At 39.7% G+C, this 25,129-nt stretch overlaps 1 protein-coding gene across 1 annotated transcript in view; it reads right to left on the bottom strand.

Moving 5' to 3' along the window:
• C8B (complement C8 beta chain) overlaps positions 1-22,812 on the bottom strand; it is a 78,740-nt gene extending 55,928 nt beyond the window's left edge. The window contains exons 1-3 of the mRNA XM_044674783.1: positions 22,736-22,812; positions 20,010-20,065; positions 18,610-18,706 (exon numbers count right to left, since the gene is read on the bottom strand). Of these exons, the coding sequence (XP_044530718.1) occupies positions 18,610-18,706; positions 20,010-20,065; positions 22,736-22,812 (230 nt within the window). The remainder of the gene's footprint in view (positions 1-18,609; positions 18,707-20,009; positions 20,066-22,735) is intronic.
• Positions 22,813-25,129: the final 2,317 nt, after the last annotated feature.

Raw genomic sequence — 25,129 nt, 5'->3', positions numbered from 1 at the left:
ACAAGTATTCAGTCTCCGCATGAAATCATGGCCCCTATTCCTATCATTCTCCTACAGTGACTTGTGATCGCTTTTCTAGGCTACCTCATTTTAACTTTGGTTTGATCCCAGGCATTCTGGTCTCAGGGTGGTCGATTCAGGTCACAGGTCTGCATGCTCTAGGGAAAGCTCTTCAGAGAAGTCACTGAATGGGTCTCCATCTTTTCAACACTGTTATCCTACCCAGGAGTGAATAAATAAGTGATTATGAATGATGGAACGCGAGGAGCTCAGAAGAGTCACAATTGCAGTCACTCCGATGGCCATGGAGAGTTGTTTTGTGGGGGTAAGTGGGCTACAAATTACTACCAATCACATGGGAATGAGAGGTGGCTTAAAAACGTCATTCAGTCATGTAAGACTAAAAGGAATGAGATGATCATGCAATGAAAGAGAGGGATGAGAGAGGAACTGCCAGAGGCAGGACCTACTAACTATTCAGAGACTGAAGAAGACTTTCTGAGGTTTGGCAGGTCTTCTATGGAGGATTTATGGAAATACATAAATGAGAACCAAAATTAATAAGATTATGTGAATGGGCTGTAATCTGCACTGAGATGCCTTATGCGCATCAATGAAAAACATGTATCCATAGATGCATAAGAAGGTTGACATATCAATGGGTTGGCAATACTGACTTCTTCTTCATAAAGAGGGAGGCCAATCAGACATCAGCCGGATAGAGGGTAGAGTGCAGAGACCTTTCAGGGAGACCTAAGCTCAAATTCAGCTACAGACACTGACCAATTATGTGATATTGGGCAAGTCACCTAACCTCTGTCTGCCTCATGTTCCTCATCTATAAAATGGAAATATTGGTATCTATCTCCTCAAGAAGTTGTGAAGCTCAAATGAAATTCTACAAGTGCTTTACCAGCCACAAAGCACTATGTAAATGTGAGGAGTGATGAAGATGATGATGATGTTGGTGATGATGATGACGGCAATTTGCACGTGGATCAATGATCTAACTTAGCATCTCTCACTAGTCACAAAGACACTGTAGAAAAACATTGCCTGGAGATAGACATGCTTGCAAGTTGCCTGCAATACAAGATGCATTTCAGGTCAATGTGTATGAATTTTGGAAGGCTTGGGAATTTCATTCATCTTTGAACTTCCCTGCTTATTGTGCATACACTTGCAGAAAGTGGGATTTGAAATGGATATTGAAAGGAGAAAGAACTGATAAATAGAAACACAAAAATCATAGTTTATTTATGTTTTTTTTTTGACAAGTGATGGCTCCTCTGGTGTAAGGAATGAAGAGGGAGAAGGAGGCACCTTGGGATTTTGATGTAACCAATAAACACTTAAATAGATATTTTTAAAAATATTTGAGAAAGGGAAGACAGAAAATAGAGTCATTGAGGAAAAGCCCTCCAGGCATGGAGGACAGACAGGGAAAAGGAAGGTAGAGAGTTGGAAGATGGAGCATTTGGACCAACAAGGACCAACTAGTCATCCAATATTTCTAGATTATAGAATAATTCAAAGATTTGAATTAATAATGATTCAAATAATTTGAAGAGAAAAAAGTATGAGAAAACTAGAAAAGTAAGGGCTGGTGCTAGGTTTGAGAGCTTTAAAAATAAAAAAAAATTACATTTTATATTTGATCCTAGAGGTGGGGATTGTAGAATAAGGAAGTGATAAAGTCAAAACTAGCTTTTAGAAAAGTTACTTTGACAATTGACTGGAAGATGGATTAGAAGAGAAAGGAGGGACTCGAGGCAGGGAGGTCGAATGAAGGTTATAGCAATATTCTAGGAGTGAAGTGATAGGGGTTTCTACAAAACTGGTGACACTACAGAGTTGAGAAGATGGGATATATGAGAGAGATGACAAAGGGTGAATTTCACAATAGTTTGAAGCAGCACAGAAGCACAGTAGATAAAAGCACAATGGGCTCGGAAGAGGAAGACTCATCTTCTTGAGTTCAAATCTGGCCTCAGACACTTATTAGCTGTGTGATCTTAGTCAAGTCACTTAAATGTTTGCCTCAGCTCCTCATCTGCAAATAGGGTTGAGGAGGAAATGGCTACATCACATTTCCCTTTTCACAACCTGAGGGAGACCATTCTCTCCTCATTCACACTCTGTGAGCACATTCAGATCATCCCTCTGCTACTGCTACAAAATTACAGGATTGCTTTTTCAATCCCAGGCAGCTCTCTGCCCCAGTGACCTGATGTATAACGTCTGGGTTCTCCATGAACGAATCACCCCTAGTGTCTCTGATGCTGTTGAGCTCTTTGCACTGGTATCCCATATGGGTCACTTACTTCAAGGCCCTGACTATTGGGTTATTAAACTCATGTGTGTCCTATCTTGCTTCTACCCCTTGAACTTGGAAGGTAGTATAATCAGTATCAGTTTTAATGAACAGACAGAGAAGCTAGAAATATTGTCTACACCAGGCTTTCTGATCCTGCCTGAAGCCTCAACCAATATCCTGGTACCATAGGCCCATTTTACTTTACTATGATACATTCTTATACCTGGACCTAGACCTTCATTTCAGTTGGGACCTCAGGTTCTTGTGCTCCTTGATTTCTTCTCTAGGGGGGATATAGAGACTGTCAATGAAGTCTGAAGGTACCTTGAAGGTGGGGACCAGGCTTAGAAATTAATCTCAGATTTAATCAAACATGTGGACATGGGCATGAAAGCCCAGTCAACGAACCCACTCTTTCTTCAAGATTTACAGTCTTTCTTGCTCTGCTAGTGGAATAAATCAGAGCAGAAGACCACAAAGAGTGTGCTCAGTCAGCTCTGATCCCATTTTTGTCATAGAACATAGCTGGCTCCTTCTAAATCTTGAATAATAAGGATGATGATGATAATGATAATAATAGCATAATGATAATGATAGCAAAAATTTTCCCCAAAACAGGCTTTACATTGACTAGAAAATGGCATAATAACATGCTCCTCACAGTTCTTTTCAGGCTGTCATTTTTGCCAAATAGATATGGTCCATTTGCTGGTATAGAAATTCTAAGGGACTCTGGAAGAATGAAAATCAACAGCTTGAAGGGTCCTTGGGCTGATGCAGAGTCCTCTGCCTTGGTTTCTCTGGCAGGAAAACAATGGTATCCAGTTTTTCACCAAGAAACTTGTCAATACCTGTTGACATTTCCCTGAGTAATCATTGCAAACTTGGGGCATATTTCTTCATCTCCATGGATGGGTTCCTTGGCTCTATTGATTTTGTGGTTTCAAGTGTGAAAGATCTAATCTTAATTCTCTGCTGTTCATTCCCCTTAACCTTTTAATAACATGATATGGGAGGCAACTCATCAGAATGGAAATTGTTTCTGGGGTTCATGGTCGTAAATACTTGTCACTGAATATTTGAGAGGGTTGCCATTACTCCCTTTTCATAAATAAGAGAAATAAAAACATGAGCTCTTGCTGTCTCATATTCTCTCTCCTCTTCCACCTTATTTCTAAAAGCAAAATCCCAAGCAAATGACAACATGAAGTAGAGGCCCTTGGAATTGCAGTCTGAAGCCTCCTCCATTGATCCATTGACCATGGAGGTAAAGTCCAGGAAACAGTCGTCAGTTAGTAATGACTTTGATGCACTCCTCTCCCCTAAATGCACAGGATTCTAACCAGTGAAGGAAAGATAGCTATCTGTGTCACATTACTAATCTTCCCATCCATCTTATCACACATCCTGGGAGCAGTGGGGAGCTACTTTAGGGTGATATAAATGCTGTATCAGAGAAGGCTGTTGGGTAACAGTGGCTCTCTCTACATGCCTCTTCTCTTTACGCCTACTCTCTGGCAATATGAATCCTTACTTTGAAGATCTACGATGTTCATAGATGTGTCCTTTTGGGCATCATTCTGTCTTAGCCTAAGCAGAGGGTCTTCCTGAATTTCTGTAAGCAATGGATCATTATCACAAGGTGGTCAACATCTTGGCAATACACTTCAAGGAGTACAGCAGTTTAGAACTAGGAAGGACCTTGTAGCCATCTTTTATGATCCTTACCTGAAAAGGAATCCTACTGGCAATGTAGACAAGAAGTCAAGTTTCTCCACATTTACTAATGTTGGTAACATATAATGAGAAAGTCATATGAACTGCATTTCCTTTCTTTTGTGTCCCGGAGCAGGTATGTATTCTTCTCCTGAGTCTTCATCATCCTAAGGATGTGCTCTTACTTTCCATGGACAACAGTGAGATCAACTAGTTGATATTTTGTTGAGTCAAAGATGGAGTTGACACAACTGAACTTGTCCTTGGATTGAAACTTTACAAAGAGATAATGACCCACCAGGAGACATAGAAGACACAAAAAGAGATCAAAGAAAAGAATCAGAGGATGGAAATGTCCTTTGAAATGACAAAAACACACAAGTTCCAAATACATGTTCTTGGAGGAAGACAATTAGATACAGTTTCCTTTTCTATAAAAAAGAAATGGAGAAGGAAATACCAAACTACTCCAGTATCTCTCCCAAAAACCTGAAATGAGGTCACGAAGGGTCAGACATAGATGAAAAAATGACTAAACAATACAGAAAGATGTTGGACTGCATATGATCCTTAATTGAGAGGCCTTTGGACTTAAAGAATTTCTTCAAGAGACCATATGCCTCTAGGGATCAGCATCAAAAGAAGACATAAAAGTTGGGGAGAGATGAAGCCTCAGTGAGAGAATGAGAAAAGGGAGTCAGAGTTAGAATAAGAGAAAGTAAAGAAATACTCCAAAGTGAGAGGACATTAAGTTATATGCTACAGATTTTATATTTTATCCTAGTAGCAATCAAGAGTCATTGAAGATTTTAAAGAGGGATCTAAGATGGTTAAATCAGAACAGGAAAAATCTCCCTTTTCCAGAGGACTCAAGCAAACTTCCTCTCTGATGAGCTGTCCCTTTCTTTTATTCATAAAGTCCAGGTTATACACAGAATTGGATGAGGGATAAGTCTACATTGCTTTTTAGTATATGTGATTCTTTCCTATATGGATCTTCCTTTCTGTTTGATCATGTATGGATTTTTGTCCCAGGGTCCTCCACTTTGGGGATATGCCTAAGTTAGTCATGTTTCATTTCCCTCCTGGCTCTACTTCTGACTCTAGACTTTGGCACCATAACTTCTTATCCTGTAAACTTCCTCAATTCCCGGGTCCTTCTCATCATCCATTATACTGGCCAGCTTCTCACATTGGTAAGTCCTTTCCAGTTTGAGGATGTGTCTTATCTCTTTCTCCTCCTGACCACAGACCATTTTGACTCTAGACTTCACTTTCAGGCTCCTATGTGGGTACCTTCCTCTTCACTCCCCTTTTCATATCTCTTTTATATTCTCTTTCCCCTTTCCCCAATAAAATATGTTTTTTGAGAACAGGGATTTTTGTTTTTGCTTGTATTTTGATCCCCAAAACACAGCATAATAACTGTTACATAGTCAATGTTCAATAAAAACTTGTCACCTGCCAAATTCCTCAATCTCCCTCCTACTTTTCCAGTATCATTTTATATTTTTCCCCTTCATGGACTTCTTATTCTTAGCAACTGGTCCAAACAAAAACAGAGTATTGTAACAATGAAGTAAACCTTATCACATGGGTGTCAACACCTATATCCACACTCGATTTTTAAAAAGAAACCTTCTGAAAAAACAATACTTTCTGGATCATTAGAGAAGCACTTCTAAATCTGACAGTTTACCAAGATTTCCTTGAGTGTAGAGCCAAGATTTTTTTTAATATTCTAAAAACTGCTTTCTTAATGTCTAATTGTTTCAGTTATATCTGATTCTTCTTGACTTCTTTCAGGTTTTTTTTTAACTTAGATGCTGGAGTGGTTTGCTCATTTTTCAGATCATTTTCCAGATGAGGAAACTGAGCCAAATAGTTAAATGACTTGCCCAAAGTCACACAGCTAATGAGTGTCTAAAGGTAGATTTGAACTTACAAAGATGAATCTTCCTATCTCCAGGCCTGGTACTCTATCCACTGTGCCACCTAGCTGCCCCCCAAATTTCTTATCTTTGAATTATATACAGCGATCCCTCACCTATCACAGCAGTTATGTTCCAGAGACCCTCACTATAAGTAAAAATCCCTAAAGTTCGGTCACTGAGCCAATCAGGACCCAGGATACAGAACACAACAGTGTTATTGTTGATCACCTTTTATTCCGTCAGCCAATAATGTGCTGTGTACAATCTCAGGTTGGCAAACTTGTACAAGTGGTAGTGGCGTACTTCATTTCCATTGTGTACAGTGTGGCACTCATCTACAAAATCCCATGATATAGTGAAAACTCCACAGTACAGTATTAGATATACTTTTTAAAAAAACCTGTGATACAGTGAAGCTACAATAAAGTGAATCATGATATAGTGAGGGAGGACTGTATTTCATATTTTTATATACATATGCTTACATATATACATATATTCCTGTGTATTATATGTATTATATACATACATACATACATATATCTCCTTTAATTGAGAAAAAAAGTAGGCCAAGAAATTAGTCTTCACTGTATAATTATCATTAGTTGTCCTCATTATCTTCTATATCTTAAGGCTCTGAAGTTTAGACTCTGGACTAATTGTTCTAGGACCCACAAGAAAGTGTAGTCATCATTCCATCTTTATCACTGATAAAGTCATGGCATCATCGAACCTTTGAGTTAGAAGGAACCTCATAGTCCATTTGGTTCAATTCACGACAGGGAAATATTTCCCTTTATAATTTACCTGACAAGAGGTCATTTAGCCTTAGTTTGAAGGCCTCCATGTTGGAGGTGGGTGGACTCACTCTTCTCTTAAGGAAGCCCATTCCATTTTGAGATAACTTGAATTATTAGGAAATTTCTTCCCGTATCAAGATTCCATTTATCTTTGAAACTTCTTCTCATTGCTCCTCATTCTATTCTTTGTAGCTATTTAAATCAGTGATGGGTAAACTATGGCCCACGGACCAGATTTGGCCCCCTGAAATGTTCTCTCCCCTGCCAGACATTATTCCTAATCTGACAAATACAATGAGTAGGATATAATACAATGAAACCTTGAAAGAGTTGCCTTAGAAACAGACTGACAGATGAGCATTTCCTTTCCTTTGGCCCCCTCTTTAAAAAGTTTGGCCATCACTGATCTAAATAATATCTAGTTCTTCTTCCATAATATCAGGTCTACTTTATTCCAGGCACTATGCTAAACACTTTACAAATATTATTTCACAGGACAGATCTTTCTTTGAGTCTTCTCTTCTCCAGGTTAACCATCCTCAGTTCCTTCAAGCGATCCACAAATGAATGAGCTTTGAGGTCCACCACTATCTTGGTTGTCCACTTTTAAATGTTCTTCATCATATCAATGTCCTCCCTGAACTGCTTATCCCAGAACTGAACACAATACTCCAAGAAAGACAAAGAACTTATATAGAAAGAAAAAAAAGTAAAATATATTGATCAAGTTTCATATACTATGTAGGCTATGTGAGAAGTATTGTACCCAGAATGCAAGAGGTCCCTGTCCCAAATGGTTATATATGGAGTGCAGTTCTGGGCCCCATAGTTTGGGAAAGGCAAAGATAAATGAATGAAAGCCCATATAGAAGGCATCGAGGTGACAAAAGGATGGAGACCAATTTAAAGAGAACAGTTCAAGGAATGTCTTTGAGAAGAGAAGATACAGAGGGCAATCTGATTGTTCTTTTTGCTGTTTATTTATTTATCTGTCATATGGAACTATTTCTGACCCCTTTTGGGGAGGATTTCTTGGCAAAGGTACTGACATAGTTTATCTTTTTCTTCTCCAGCTCATTTTACAGATGAGGAAACTGAGGCAAAGGGTTAAATGGCCTGCCCAGGGTCACACAGCTAGTGGCTATATGAGGATGGATTTGAAGTCAGGGAGAGAAGTCTTCTTGACTCCAGATCCCACAGTCTATTCACTGCATGTCTTTTACTTGGGCTCAGAGGGAAGAACTAGATAGAAGCTGAAGATGAGTGGATTTGACTTGGATAGAAATGAATTCAATAAAGGTCAGAGCTATCCCAAAGGGAACTTTCTTGGGGGAGGGGGAGCATATGGAAGGGAGGGAGAGGAATCATGGATTTCCCAGAATCCTAAGAAGTCTAGTAGAAGCCTGAAAGCTATTCATCTGGCTGCTAGTGTTGAGATCCCTATTTAAGAGCACATTGAATTAGATCATCTCAGAAGTCCCTTCAAGCTCTCAGATTCTGTTATTCTCAGTGCAGTCAGTGTTACTTTTTCCAGTGGATGAAGGGTTATACCACTATGATTCTCCACAGAGGGAGTTATAAAAATGTCAAGCTTGCAAATCCCAGTCTTGTTTGCTGTTCTCATCCTTGACAGCCTCGGCATCCACTGGCCAGAGAATCATGTACCACTCTGTAGATTGTTATTCTTTGAGGGGTGTTTCCAGGGGCTGATAAAACCTCTTAACCATGATAGATGAGCCATGAACAAATGCTCTTACAGAGATAAGGTGACACGAAAGCTGAATAAGCTAATAGGTGACTCTGGGTTCCATTAACATACAAGATAATGGCCTGGGCTATTCCCTTCCCAGGCAAGGTAATTTTAGAAGGCGACAGGGAAGGGTGTTTCTTATCAGCACATCATGGCCTGGAATTGAGCCAAATTCTCCTCAGGCTCAAGACTAATGCCTGAACACCTCATCACAAGTGGGAGCTGCACCTATTCCTTTCCTTTCTTTTCTTTTCCAGGATCAACCCTCACACATCTCTAAGAAATACCTGAAATATTTGGGATCTCATCTCAGAGGAGGGCTGCTGGCATGGATCTGCCAATGTAGACAGCAATCCAAACCCATGTATCAATTGATCCACAAAAGTTCATTAAGTACCTGCAATGTACCAGACTGTACCAGATGATGAGGGCACAAAGACAGAAAAGCAACCCATCCTGCCCTCAAGAAACCTACATTCTATTGAGAGAATTGACATATGCATATAAGTAAATGTAAAGTATATGCAAAGTAAATACAGGGTGATTTCTGGAGGGGTATACAAACGATTTGGCCCAGAGGTGGAGACTCAGGAAAGACTCCTGAAAGATCATGCCTCAGCCTGTGCAAAGACTTGGAGATGGGAGATGGAAAGATGTGACAGAGAAGCCACAGGGAGATCAATCTGGCTGGGATTTTGATAAATCCTAAAGATTTATTTGAGGCAAAAAGATGGTAACTTGCCATAGTTACGCACTTAATAATGTATCAGACACCTATTTGGATCTTAGTTTAACCACTATGTTTCTCTGCCTCTATATTTCAGTTGGAAAAGGAGGAAGAGGAGGAAAGGAAGAAGAAGAGGAGAGGAGGAGGAAGAGGAGGATGAAGAAGAAGAAAGAAAGAAAGAAAGAAAGAAAGAAAGAAAGAAAGAAAGAAAGAAAGAAAGAAAGAAAGAAAGAAAGAAAGAAAGAAAGAAAGGAAGGAAGGAAGGAAGGAAGGAAGGAAGAAAGAAAGGAAGAAAGAAAGGAAGAAAGAAAGAAAGAAAAAGAGAGGAAGGGAGGGAGGAAGGAAGAAAGAGAGGAAGGAAGGAAGGAAGGAAGAAAGAGAGGAAGGAAGGGAGGAAGGAAGAAAAAGTAAAAGAAAGCTGGAAGAAAACACTAATATTTCTGTCGCACTTTGAAATTTGCAGAATAGAGATGTATGTTTAACACATGGCTTGAAGTGGGTCCATGAACTGTGATTCTTGATGTCAGCCTCTTTTTTTTTTTTTAAGATAAGGATTTCAATGCATCCAGAAGTACTATCATAGAATCAAGCTTTATTGAAAAGGGAGTTTGCCTTGGGCAGCATTAGCCTTAGCAATTGCCTTGAAAAGAACCCCAATTCTGGTCACTCTGCTGAGGTCAGATATCTGAACATTTACAGAGATCAGAGGAATTCCTGAGCTAAATGCCCTTAAAGAAAGAAGAGGGTTTTTATGTGGCCCTGAAGCTGGAGGAATAATTAAGGGGCTAAAGATGGGAAAGTGAGATCTTGAGAAGTCCTCCCCATCATCCCAGCTCCCATGATTACACTGGGTTACTCAAATACTGAAAGTTTATTGATTGAAGGTTGCCTGTCCAGAAGCTCCAAAGTACACTTTCTTTTCATAGTAAAGAATCCAAACTATGAAGTAGAGGCACAAGTTTTAGAGGACCTATGTGAGACCAGAGAGAGGAATTTCACTAGAAAGTTAACTTTTTGTCCTAAAAGGCTAACCCAAATTTATTTGTTTAATTATTTTTTAGGGGAGCTCATGAACTATTTAGTCAGTGCTTTAAATGAAATACTTTTTTTTTTAACCCTTACCTTCTGTCTTGGACCCAATTGGTTCCAAGGCAGAAGAGTGGTAAGGGCTAGGCAATGGGGGTTAAGTGACTTGCCCAGGGTCACATAGCTAGGAAGTGTCTGATGTCAGATTTGAACCCAGGACCTCCTGTCTCTGGGTCTGGCTCTCAATCCACTGAGCTACCCAGCTGCCCCAGAAATACTTTCTTTAGAATTTATGGGCACTTACAAATACTTTCTGCCTTCTGTTTTAAAGCCCCTCCCACATCTGACATTCCTTGTTCTAAGGCCCCTTGAGCCTCTGATCTCTGTATTCTAAGACCCCTTTCAGCTCTGACAGTCTCTGCTCTAAGAGTCCTTCCAGCTCTTACATTCCCTGTTAGGCCCATCCTAGTGCTGACATCCTCTCTCTAACTTCTCTTCGAGTTTTGATATTCCCTATTGCAGTGTCCCTCTGAGCTCGAATATTTTTGGTTCTATCATATCTGCTAACTCAAATATTCTGGGTTCCAAGGTTCCTCCCAGCTCGGACATTCTCTGTTCCAGGTCTCTTCCAAAACTCATACTATGAACAATGGGGGTAAAGACTCTTCCCATTCCCTGCGAAACACACACATTCACGCCCAGATGCCAGCTGCTTTCTTTTACTTCTAATCTTTTGGGCTCCATCTTTACTGTTCTTTTTGACTCTAAAGGGTTTTTTTTTACAAGCACTCAAAGCTCTGTCAGCTGATTTTAATGAAACTTGTTTGCTTCTCGACTTTTTCTCTTGTCAGTCTGAGTAAAACAAAAAACATTTCCTGTCAAAACAACACAATTTTCTCTTAAGGAGAAAATGAAAAGAGAGACACTTTCCGGATTTATTTTGGCAGGAGCCTACCATTCAAACGGGACACCTTTTAATTTGTCACTTCTTAAAGGTTTATTTGGGCTTGCAGAGTCGATCACCATGGTATGCGCAGGTTTGAGCTACAATTGAACCAGTTAAGGATTCAAGTGAACTTGGCTCCTGAAATCTTCCAAATGCTGTAATCAGCAAGGCTTTGCAAAACCCTTATGTGAAAACTTGCTCTGAAATCTAAATTAATTACCCAAAATCAAATCAACAGCTGGAGAGAGCCATATAAAGCGATCTCCTTGGCAAGACATAAAGTTCATCCAACTCAGTCTTGGTCAGGTGGAAAAGGCACTGGGTTTAAAAACAAAAGTGATGATCTTGGAAAAGTCATTTCCCCAATTTGGGGTCTAATTCCATAATTTGAAAAGTTAGGAGGTTGGATTAAATAAAAGCTAGAGCACTCTCACACTCAACAAGTTTATGATTCATGATCTTGGAAAAGTCACTTCCCCAATTTGGGGTCTAATTCCATAATTTGAAAAGTTAGGAGGTTGGATTAAATAAAATCTAGAGCACTATCCCACTCAACCAGTTTATGATTCACGATCCCAGTAGAGCATCTGCCATATTTTAAACAGCCTCTGATGTGAATTGTTGTCTTGGTTCTGTCCTTGGTTAGGTATGTGACCTTGGGTCAGTCACATCTGACCTGTAAAATGAAGAGGTTAAGGTTAGATTATTCAATCATACCCTTTGCCTACTATGTCTTAGGCACTCTGTTGAGCTCTCGAGTTATAAAGTTGACCATGAAATAGTCCTCGCTCTCCACTTCCATTCTATAAGGAGAGACAACTGAATAGACAGAAGTATATTCAAAACACAGAAAAGGTAATTTCGGTGGGATAAGGCAGCACTGCAAACTGGGTGGGTGGGTGGAGGGGTCAGAAAGGGTCTCCTGTAGGCTGACATATGAATTGAGTTATGAAAGAAATCAGCATTTCTTGGAGTCCTTGGAAAGTCATAGATAGAGGAAATGTCATGTGGACCAGGCAAGCAGCCAATTTGGTTAGAATATTGTGTGAATGAAGGGGGATGACTGTGTAGAGAGCCAGGGGAAGCCTGACTTACTCTTACCTTCCCAGGTAGGTAGGAGTCAGCTTTTGAAGGGCCTTAAATGCCAAAAGGGGGGTTATTTGATCTTTAGGCAAGAGTGAACCCAAGCTGCTAGGGGAAGGGAACGATTTGTTACTTACATTTTAGACTCATCATTTTAGTAGGTTTGAGGAGGATGTTTGGTAGAAAGGAAAGATTTGAGCTAGAGAGAACAATTATACATATTGCATTAAAGTACTGGCACAACCTATATCAAATTATTTACTGCCATGGAGAGGGGGGGAATGAGTAAGGCACAGAATTTGAATCAAAATGTCAGAAAACCAGGGGCAACTAGGTGACTCAGTGGATTGAGAGCCAGACCCAGAGATGGGAGGTTCTGGGTTCAAATCTAGCCTCAGATACTTCCTAGCTGTGTGACCCTGGGCTAGTCACTTGACCTCAGTGACTTAGTAAGTGTTAAGTAGGGGTATTTCAGGTTTCTGATTGATTAACTTAAAATAGAAAAAGGGAATAAAAAAATTCCAGTTCACACTACTCTTCTGCTTTTTCTAAGACAGAAGGTGAGGGTTAAAAAAAATCAAAAAATATCATTAGGGGACAAGTAGGTGACTCAGGGGTTTAAGTGCTTGGCCTAGAAATGGGAGATTCTGGGTTCTACTCTGGCCCCAAAGACTTCCTATGTGACCCTGGGCAAGTCACTTAAACCCCATTGCATAGCCCTTCCTACTCTTCTGCCTTGGAACCAATATGCAGTATTGATTCTAAGATGCAAAATAAAAGATTTTCTTTTTAAAGAAATCAATCGTCAAATTGGTTTCTACATGTAAATAAAACATTAAAAAGAGGCTATTATAATAGCTGAGGTTGGAACTGATGTGGGCTTAAATAGGGAGGTGGCTGTTGGAGGAAAAGATGAGAGATGTTGTGGAGGGAAAAATGACAAGATTCAGCAGCTGACTAGATATGTGGGGTAAGAGCTGCAAACCTGGGTACCTAGAAGTATGCTGGTGTCCTCAGTAGAAATAGGGAGGATCTGAAAAGGAAAGAATTGGAGTTCTATTTTGGACATGTTGAGTTTGATGCACCTATGGAACATCCAGTTTGAAATAGGGACCTGGATATGCAAGAGTCGTTCTCATGAGAAAGACTAGGGGCTGAAACGAAGATCTGGGAACCATCTACATAGACATGATTACCTTACCAAATAAGAGAATATAAAAAGAAAAAAAGGAGGGGGTCCAGGATAGGGTTTACCCACAGTTAAAGGAGAATGAGAAGAAACAATCAGAAGGGAGAAGAGAATGAAGAGAATCAGTGTCATGAAAATCAAGAGAGGAGAGTGTAGGAGAGGCTGATCAATAATGTCTAATGCTGTGTTTAAGTCTGCATGGAGGTGGAAGGAAACAAGATTACTGGTACATTTGGAGAAATGGGTTTTCCTTAAATGATAAGGTGAGGTAAGAAGTCAGGCTTCAAGTGCTAAAAAAAAATAAGAGAAAATGAAATGGTGGAAATAAGCTTAGATATTTTCCTCTAGGATTTCAGGTTTGAAAGGAATTCCAAGAGAGATTGAAAATATCTTGCTAAGATAATAGGGTTAGGATGGTTTTTTTTTAAGTATTTGGAAGACCTATATCTATCTGTAAGCAACAGGGAAGGATTCATTAAGTAGGGAAATAAAGAGAAGAGTGGTTGAGATCAGAGATAGTGTTGAGAACAAATCTATAGGAAATGAGTAAAAATTGGCTCAAGGGTCCATGTAGAGGGCTGATCTTCATGACACGGTTTTCCGTTTCATCAGTACCTGGCATAATGGAAGAGTAAATGTGGAGACTGAGGAGAAAATAATGCCGAGGGGAGGAGAAAACTATAGGTATTGATCAATCTCTGACAGGAGTGGTAAGGAGAATTAATATCGGGGAGTGAAAAAATGGCCTTTCAGTGAGGAACCAGGTGAGATCAGACAATATAAGTTAGTAGACTTCTTCCAACTCCATTCAGCCTTACGTGAATAAAAAGAGAAAAGTTGGTGGGGGGTGGCAATGTAGGCTTGGGAAACAGAGGGGTATAAAAGACAATAGGACAAGGGAACAAAGAAGAAGGGAAGAACTGAAATTTTGAATCAGTCAAGTGCTGGGTCAAGATTGGGAAGGGAAGAAAGTGAAGCCAGAGCAGAGATGCTGACCTAAGAGAGTATTAAGAGGTAGAAGGATTGGAGTTCTTAGGTAAGACAAAAGAGAGCAATAGTCAGACATAGGGTGAGATGTTATGTTAGGAGATTATAATTATGGATAGGAATACTTGTGGATGATCATGAGATAAAAGGTATGACTTTCTCTGAGTGTAGGTTTAATAGAATGAAGAATTAAAAGAATGAAACTGATTAATTAAAATAATCAAAAGAATTTTAAAAAAAGGCTGAGCAACCGGGAGATTAGGATGTTTAAGTAAATATCAGTATGCATATTTCGAATCCCCCAGGATGAGAGTAGGCATGGGGAAGAGAGGACCAGCAGTGAATTCTTTCAGAAAGGGAAAAAATGACATGAAGGCTGCGATGTAATTATCACTAGGATATGGGTTGCTTCATAGATGTTCCCAGTCCTTGAAGTGGTATTATTGAGTAGAAAGGGATATGTTAATTTCCACACCAAGACCAGTATGTCTGGAGGCAAGAGAAAAGATACAACCAGGATGGAAATGATGGCTAAGAATCATGTATTCTTGGACAAGCCAGACCTCTGTGAATGTCAAAGGATGGTTAGAGTGGAAGAAGAAGGAAGGGGTCAAAGATGAAGAGAATTTTGTTAATAATTGAGCAGAAATTCCAAAGGGCAAATAAGTGGTGAGCTGGTCTGGAATAAGTATCAACAAACTCACTAATCTTAAATTATCATGTTTGGGGAATGGGGTTCTATACCCTTCCTTCATATAGCATCCAAATATTGTCCTAATCCAGCCCTTCTACAAGGGGAAGTCTTCATATTCCTGGAGTAGACATCTTCATTCTAATTCATTGACAGTTTTCAGACCAATCAGTTACCTTCAATCTGGTTTAGCCTGCTTGCCAAGATGGTTTATTGAAGTGTGGTTGTTGTCCATTTCTCAGTTCCTTGGAGCTACAGGTGAGAGCTGGGTGGAAGGTACACACTAAAGGAGGAAAGCATCCCTGCAAAGGGCTGTACCAGAGGTATGAGTTTTCCCTGAACACCATGAAGGTAGCAGAAGCAGGCTCTATGAAGTGCCTAGACCTTGGGCACATTGAACATGCCAAGGTCATCCAGTGTATCCCAAGCCATCACTAGTCATCTTGACTTTTGTCTTGCTAGTGGACTTGGATGACTCAGGAAGAGACAGCAAGGCTGAAGATTGTACAACTCTATCTCACTTAAATCTAATTTATGCACAAATCAATAGACATCACCAGTGGTGTCCTTTTGATCCTCTTAAGTATGAAGGACAACCACCATTCCAAACTTTATTGACATTTAATATTAGGAGATGATTAAATGCATACATCAAGGAACTATGTTATAATCCTCACTCGTTATTTAACTCATTTTCTGTTTCTTCAATAGTCATTTAGTGATTAGCTAGTGCCTTTGTTCTCTTTTTTTTCATAAATAAGAAAGCCCCATAAATAAGAACATGCTTCAGCATGTTCCATAAAGAAATATCCTCAGAACAGGTAATTTTTATCAGAGAGGTTTGGAATATACTTTCTTGTCTTTTATGTCCAGTGACTGGTTGGTTAGTGGCTATGTCATTCTTAATGTGGAAAATAAGCTGATTTTTCCCTGATACTTCACAGCCATATTTGGAATGAAGGATTTGTTCTCATTTGAACTGCCCTGGCCTGCAGACTGAGATATAAGAAATCTCCAGATGCCCACTAAATTCAGAACGGGCGTTGGGATTTCCCATTGAAATTGGGCATTTTCATCAGAAGTATGACACTTGATAGAAAGAACATGAATATGATGGTAGGATCACAAGAGAAGTTTCTTCTCTGGTTCCTTTAATCTTTCTCAAAAGGGAATCTATAGAATAGACATAATCTCAGCCATGTTTTTTTCAAACATGTTTATTCGTAACAGTATTACATGATGTGTTACAGAAATTAATGGAAAATCTCTAAAAACATTTGCTGTTCTGTTGAATGTATCATACATAAAGTTAAAAATAATGTGTCCGTATATGTTAACAAACTGTCATCTGAGGTAAAGTCGAAGTAGATCTAGAAATGTACGGCAACAGTCCTTTTTATCTTTCTCCTCTTTATTAAAAAAATATGTCAGAATGCAGAAATGGAATTGAACAAAACCCACAGAGTAAACATCATCATTGTCATTATCATCATCATTATTATTTCTGAAAAAGGTGCCCAGTACATTAGATGATGGCATTTCATTAGACACTGGGATGCTTATGGTCTATTGAAATTGTTTTGTTACATGTAGAGATTGAAGAACTACAGGAAATGGTAACAAGATGGAGGTTGGGTTTCCCTGGTTTTAAAATTTAAAGTGACAAATTTAGTGCCAGTGAAGGATGAGGAATTAACAGTTATACAAGTGGTCTATGAAACTGGTCCAGCGCAGACTCTCTGTGACCTTCTGGGTTTCAGCCTCTTTGCTACAGAATAGAGGAAGATTGGTATCCCACTGAAAGGACTTGGTAGTTCTAGGTTCCCTGACTACCACTTTGCAAAAGAACATTGCCAGTGATGAGATGGACAATAGCCTCAAGTGCCAATTTCCATCCCTCAACTTATTTCAAGAATTTATGTTTTGAAAAGTGGGCATTCCCAATGGAGTCCTGTGAGTGGCAGCAAACCCATTGGGCTGTCAAATTCTGTTCTAAAAATATTTCCCAAAGCATCAGTGTAACAATTAATTTGGCTATTTCAAAATCAAGCAAGGTTGGAAAGTCTAATTCTTTATGATGGAGAGACAAAAATTAGAAGACAGCCACATTGAGACAGAAGATAGCACCACTTGTTGGAGCACAAATCATAAAACGATACACAGATCTCTAAAGACTTGCTCAATGGGATTGGTCACCCTTACTCACTCACTCCAAAACACAATCCAATTTATTTCGATGCAGTTGTTATATTCTGCCCTCCCCACCATTTATATTGTTTCTGTTGATAGAAGAAGGTGGCTTCATCATAAAACTCATGTCCATGCTTATGGGAAGGATAGTATTAGTGGGCGGCAATTTACAGATGAAGGGAGATCAGACAAGGAAGAGGGGAAGGACAAAAAAAGAGGATAGGACAGAATCAGAAAGGGAAAGAAAGGAGGAAAAGTGGAAAGGAAGAGAAAAGAAGGGAAGAGGAAGAGAAAGATGAGAAGAAAGAAAGGGAGAAGAAGATGGAGAGAAAGAAGAATAGGAAAGTGATGGGAAGGGAAGAAAATGGAGGGAAGACAGAGAAGTAAAGAAAGATGAAGAGAAGAAAAGGGAAGGAAGCAAGAGGGAAGAGGAGAGGTGAAGAGAAGAGAAAAGAAGGAAAGGGGGGATTCGAAGATGGTCTTCATTTCTCTGCATCTTGGGCCCTTTGCCTTCTAGACACCAGTTCCATAGATCTGACAGTGATCATGTTAGCAAGACACCTAACCAGACAGTAGACTCCAGCAGCAGATATTGCAAAACTTCATCAGAAACACTGTCAACCATCCCAATTTCTCACTCTGTTCTTTGTTGTTTCTTCCAACCCACTTTAGGGGACACCGAGAGAACAGCATAAATGGTGGCTGCATCCTGGCCCACTGAAATCCATGATGGCGATACATCGTCAGCTGCTCAATTTCTGAAATCATGATAATAACCCCACACACAGATGAACCATGATCCCTTTACAGTTTTCTTCTTATTGTTAAACTGCGAATCCAACTCTTTGTAACTGCATAGGAACATTAGGAAAACATGTTTGACCTGTATAAGAATTCTCTGGAGGGCAAAAATATAGAGCTTCTGTATGAAAAGCATGTGCTAAACAGAGTAAGGAACCAAACACTGTACTTTTCCCCCCATAAATGTAAAAAAAGGAAGCTAAAACTCTCTGTCTCATGTACAAACAGTCCTGTGATTTCCATGGGAGAGGGAGAGGGGTCAAGAATCAAAAAGACAGGCTCCAAAGAGTCATGTACACTCTATATGCACATGCTGCCTATATGCATATATGGATATATTTTTTTTTCATTTACACGGAGTTTCAGTAGTGGAAAAAGTGAGCATATTACCTGATGTGATCCCTCCCACTTTCGCTAGTTGCTGATTGGCTAACTGCTACCATCAAACACACCTGAGCTCCAGCCCCTTATCACATAAGCGTAAGCCTGTGGACACCATGCAGGATGTCTTCCAACTTGGCACACTTCTAGAGCCATCGGTTCCTTTCTCTACAGTGTAATGGCATTATTTAAAAGAATTATCATTAAGATTTATATTTACAAAAAAAATTATCAACATTGGACCTCCTTAAAGCCATTTCCCTTACCCATTGCAAGAGTTTTATGGTAAGATTTTTTTTTTCCTTTTTCAAGATATAAAATAAAAAAAAAGAAAGAAATCCCATTTGAGTTTTCTGATGTACAAAAAGAGATAGAGACAAACACTTGCATCAGAGGATCAGTTTGTTACCCCACTGTTCCAGCCACCATTGTCCCATTTGGAAAGTCTGTTTCATCCAAGTCTGCAAACTAAAATTGGACCAGAATTATTTGGCAAATAATTTTCTTTAAAAAAAAAAGTGGCACACAGAGAACACTTGTCTGCATAGCATCACAGCAGCAAGAGATTCGAGAAATAAAAAATATTCCTTTATTGTACTTAGCATTTGGAGTTTTCTAGGAAATAATGAGTTTTTTCCTCCTTCTCATCCAAGGGAGATGATGCATTTTTTTCCCATAGTGCGAATGTTCAATCTGAAAGCAGCATTTCTCCATCCTGAAGCACGAGAGCAAAGAGGTCCTTTTGGCAACCTTTTATTTATTTATTTTTTTAAATCATCATGAATAATCAGTCGTGTGATTTCAAGTTAAGATTCATTTCACATGAGGCAATTTCCAGCTAGATTTCATCACTTATCGGGAAAAAAACAGTTACCAGGAAATACAAAAATGGTACACCCATTATCTTTAAATATGCTAGCGGGAGGGGGAACCCCCAAATCAAAGCCACACGGCAGGACTGGTTTTTTTGTAGTGATGAGAAATAATCATCATTGATGTGAAAATGCAGACTTGAGCCTGGAGGCCTTATGGATGATGATCTTGTGAGCACACAGGACCCTCTGCCTTTGCTTAAAACAAGTAAGTGGCCACTATGAGGTAACGTTTCACTGCCGGTGACTCCAAATGCCATGGTCAAGGTCGAGAGAAACAAAAAGAGATTAAGATTTCCCATCGTGGGTAATTCAGAACTCTTGCCAAGGGGGCTCAAGGTATTTCACAGGGTAAGCAATTGTTGGGCTGTTCCAGGGACACTGATGATGGGGGGATCCTTTTTTTTTTTCTTTCCCTTTTTGTGCTGCCACAGATATTAGCCGCTGGTTGCCCAAGTAGTCAGGTCCATCTGTAGAATTAGTATAGCGGGCAACCATCAATTCCATTGTCAGATGGGGTCATGTCAAAGAAAGCAGGAGAGCCCAAGGCCTGTCATGATGTAGGTTTCCATTTCAGTCTTGCAGCGCCCACCCCAAACCCGCAATGATGCTATTTCTTAGGTCTGTTGATCTGCGCGTAAAGGGATTCAGACTCCTGTGGACAGAAGAACACAAAAAGGAGTGAGGACGCATCTCTAGGCAGCATTGGGGGGGTTACTGGAGAATACGGTCAAAGGATGGTCACTCACTCAGGCATCCGAGAAACATTTACAATGTGTTGAACATTGAGGGTGATACACGATGCAGGTATGATATGGACTTTGTCCTTAGGAAGCTGAGAATCTAGTGGCATGTGAGACAACCGCACAGGATCGTGGAGAGGAACGTAGGAGGCTGAGGTTCCATCCTCCTCGTCTTACAGATAAGGAAACTAAGGCACGGCAAGTTTGAATGACTTGCCCAGGATCACACAGCTAGTTACATGTCTGAGGCAGGATTGAAACTTAGGTCTTTCTGACTCAAGGCATCCCCTTTACCTTACAGGTAATTGAAGAATGAGATATTACCTAAGTATAATAGGGAAGAATTCATAGAACCTTGGGAAAACTCATCTGAATCAATGTAGAGTGGAATAATATTATTTATAAATATTATAAATTATAAATAAATATTATTTATAAGAAATAAATAAAAATAAAAACATCCAAAGATTTCAGAAATCTGACCCACACAATGAGCCTCAGCCCATGCCTCTTGATCAGTGGCAGAGGTTTGGGACAAAAAGTGGACAATTAGGTACATATTTTCCTAAGTAGCCATTGGGTTGATTTCTTCTTTTTAAATACAATATTTGTTGTAAGCAGGATCCTAGGAGTGAGGAGGGACTATCATTGAGGAGAGACCGTGATACTTTTTTTTTAAGAAAATAATATCAATACAAAATTAAAAGAAAAAAATAAATAAAATGAGGAAAATAAGTGAAATGAAGAGTTTCACAATAGAAACTATGCTATGTAAAGTCTAGGATAAAAGAATGTTCTGAGAGGATTTCTGGAAGAGGTGATAGTTGAGTTGGACTTTAAACAATGGATCATTGGAAATGTCCACAATCAAAGAAGGGGAGTGGTGACGTTCTAGATTTAAGGACTAGTGCTGGCAAAGGTATGGAGATGGGAAACGATTCTGATTGAAGCACATCTGGTAAAAAGGAGATGAGGATGGAAAAGAAGGAGAATCATCAGTTTGTGGAAAGTTTTGAATGGTTGGCAAAAGAAGTTTGATTTTATTCTGGAGCCAATGGAATGCAGAAGAGGATTCTAGCGTCCAAAGGTTGCTAATGGATTGCCTTCAGGCTCCCATCACTCTCTTCCTTTCTCTACACAACAATACATTTTAAAATATGGTCACCTGAAATAATATAAACTCTGTATCAAAAACATCTAAGTACTGCTGAAGCATGAATAGTCCAATATCTATATAAAGAAATACTTACAAAATGAAATCTGGTTTTGGCATAAATATGGTCAGGTTTGGGGGTATAATGCAAAGCACATTAGTCTTGGTGTCAGACTTCTCACCTTATGTGACCTTAAGTAAGTCAACACACATTAGTCTATTGGGTACAACGTGCTGGGGATACCAAGGCAAACAAAAATAACCCCTGGTCCACCGAAGATTAAATTCTACACGAGACATACAGCATATGTGCACTCAAGTAAATACACAACATTTGAAGTATATTAAATATTTTTTATTCTTCTTTTAAAATAGTACTTTTATGGTCGTCATAGTTATTCAGTCATTTCACTTGTCATTCAGTCATTTCAATTGTGCCCTATTCTCTGTGACCCAATTTGGGATTTTCTTGGCAAAGGTCCTGGAAATAGTTTGCTATTTTCTGCTCCAGAATATTTAACAAATGAGGAAACTGAGGCAAACAGGGCTGAGTTACTTGCCCAGAGTCACACAGCTAGTAAGTATCTGAGGACAGATTTAGAACTCCGGAAGATGAGTTTTCCTGACTCCTGGACCCACATTCTCTTCACTGCACCACCTGGCTGCCCATTTTGATGGATGTTTTTTATCTTTAATAATACACTGAGTCCTGGATAGGTTTCTCCAAACTGAGTGAGCCTTTATGTGTAATAAAGACTGAAAAAGGAAGGGGGAAAAGGACAGTACAGCAAAATCAGGCAACAGTTCAATCAAATTTGGTAGCACATACAATGCTATATACGTAGCCAGAGTTTCTCCCATCTCTGCAAAAGTGGGAGGTTAAGATGATTTTTTTTAAAACTCCTCTCTAAAAGGGCCACGTTTATTCATGATATGGAGTCAGAAAGACCTCAGATAAAATTCTGCCTCAAATATTTACTAGCTAAGCAAGTAATCTAATCAAGGTTCTTAACCCTTATGGACCTCTGTTTGTAAAAGGAGAGTGTTTCGATTCGATGGATTCTATTTTCCCTTCTAGCTCTCAATCTATGATCAAACTTGACATATATGATTTCCTTCTATGAGGTTCAACTTTGTCTTTTTAAATGAAATCAACAGTATCAGTATCAGTATCTGTATCAGTATCTCTCTGTCTCTGTCTCTGTCTCTCTCTGTTTCTCTCTCTGTCTCTCTCTGTCTCTCTCTCTCTCTCTGTCTCTCTCTGTCTCTCTCTCTCTCTCTCTCTCTCTCTCTGTCTCTCTGTGTGTTTTTCTCTCTCCCCATCCTCCCTTCTCTCACTCTGTCTGTCTCATAAGGAGAAGGGGGCATATTAAATGCTAAATGTGACTGTTTGCAAGAAATATTATATTTTGCCAGGAGGGATGCTCACGTCAATGTTTCTGGGCTGTGCTTGAAGGGTGGCATCGCATCCCCTCCCCACTCCAGTTCTCTCCCTTCCACCTTCATCCTCGATGCCCTTAAGAAGTCAGACTGACTTGATCTCCCCCGACAGTTTACTCTATTCTGATTCTGGAAGCTAATTAATCGGACAGAGAGTGACACCTAAAAACAGAAGGAGGCAGCAAGTTCAGGCAAGCTCATTAATGGCAGCCAGCATTAACTTTCCAAGGCAATGATAAATATTCACAGATCCTGGGAGAGCCTGAATTTAGATTTGAGCAGCCATCACAACAACAGTGACTAAGGCAGTAGGTACCTCTCAGTTATCTCTGCCAGTGGTGCAGAGCACCCCAAACACCTGAGGATTCCTACATCGGATGAGGGCTGCACTCACTGCTCTCATGGGAAGGCTCTATCATGAAATGGACAGATAGCCAGCTGGCCTTCCAGTTAGGAAGATCTTAGTTGAAGCTTTGCCACTGGATCACTCAGATGGTGTGAGCCTGATCTAGTGAGTTAACCTCACACAATTCTCTAAGACTTTTGGGCAAATAGCAAGGCTTGAGCTGAGTTAGTGGAGAGAGTTTCATCATAATGAAATCACATTTGGGGCAACAATGGCAGTTCTACTACAGGCCATAATCGCAGCCCTCTTCTAAAGGTGTTTATTAGAGATCACAGAAGGGACCGCAGAGATAATTTAGGCTAATCCCTTCATTTCACAAGTGAGAAAACTGAGACCCAGGGAAGTAAAATAAATCACATGTCCCAAACGAGATTTGAACCATGATCCCTTGCTGTTAGAAACAGGGATCTTTTTCACTGGGTCATAATATAGGGGTTGGGCAAAAGGTTTGCCTTGCTGATTATAGAATATTAATAAAATATTAGTTCTTAGAGGGATCCTATGATATAGGCTACTGAGATCTAGAATGCTATGATTAGAAAGGAACTTGAGTCACTTAAAGTCTACTAAGTACCTACTATGTGCCAGGCACTGTTCTAAGTAAGCCTTGGGGATGCAAAGAAAGGCCAAACCAAAAAAATAAAATAAAATAAAAAAATAAACCAGTCTAATGGAGCAAAGCGTGTTGTAATGTAGCCCATTAGAGCTGGGAGGGTTATAATCATGCAGAATATTATAGCCAGCATGAAAAGAAGAACATAAAATGCTGGAGCAGAGAGGGTCCTTGTGACAGAGAATGCTGGAATAGAATATTAGAGCTAGGAGGCTGTTTAGAACATAGAACTTAGACTCTTGGAGCTTGAAAGGACCCTCAAATATACAATGCTAAAACACAGCACATAGAATGCAGGAAAGAGCTTTTTATGCAAAGTGCTAGACCACAGAACATCCATAGAACATGGAACATTAGCATTAAGACTTTAACTGTCAATCTAAGCCAACACCTTAATTTGAAAGACCAACACATCCTGGGATATGAATCCTCACTACCCCCTTCTCACTACCCCAACCTTTGTTTAAGGACATCCAGTAAAGTGGAACCCCCTGCCTTCCGAGGCAGCTCATTTTATTTCATTTATTTTTTAAACTCTTATCTTCCATCTTAAAATCAATACTGTGCATTGGTTCTAAGGTAGAAGAATAATAAAGGCTAGGGAAATGGGCTTAAGTGACTTGTCCATCACAGAGCTGGGATGATCAGGTTTGAATCCAGGATGCCCCATCTCTAGACTTGTGTCTTAAACCACTGAGCCACCTCATTGCCTCCTAGAGGCATTTTAAAGGAAACTGAAGACAGTGGAGTTAAAGATAAATTTTTAAAAATTGATTTAGGCTAGTTAAGGGTAGGGCCAGGATTAAAACCCAAGTATCTTTTCTTTCCACAACTAAGAGGTGATTTAAATCAAATGGAAAAGTAACATTTTTAAACAGCGTTGAGCTCCAAAGATAGAAAAAATATCTTTTCATACAAAGAAGAGGAGGGAAAGGATCTTGGTGAAGAGCCTTGAGATCATTCTGTATAAGAAAAAAATGGAAAGAACTAGGGATGTTTAACCTGGAGAAGAGAAGACTTGGGGGTGAGTAGGGATACTATAAGTATTTAAAAGAATGGTGTAAGAAAAACAAATTTGATTTGGGCTTGTTCCATTTCTCTTCACAGGGAAGAAGTAGGAGCAAGGGTAGAAGGAAGGGTAGAAGCCACAGAGTTGGATGTCAGATTTCCTGATAATCAGAGCCTTCAGAATAGGCTGCCTTGACTGTGGGCTTTATTTCACTGGATATCCCCAATCAGAGGATGGATGGCTACATGTTGAGAATGGTATAGAGGGGATTCTGGACCCACCGAGAGTTGGACTGGCTAACCTCTGAGGTACCTTATAGTTTGGAGATGCCAAAACACTCAAACCTCAACTAGAA

This window comes from Gracilinanus agilis, chromosome 4, assembly GCF_016433145.1.
Source record: "Gracilinanus agilis isolate LMUSP501 chromosome 4, AgileGrace, whole genome shotgun sequence".
NCBI classification, from domain to species: domain Eukaryota; kingdom Metazoa; phylum Chordata; class Mammalia; order Didelphimorphia; family Didelphidae; genus Gracilinanus; species Gracilinanus agilis.
The sequence above is the reverse complement of the archived record's forward strand: the minus strand, read 5'-3'. Positions and strand labels throughout refer to the sequence as shown.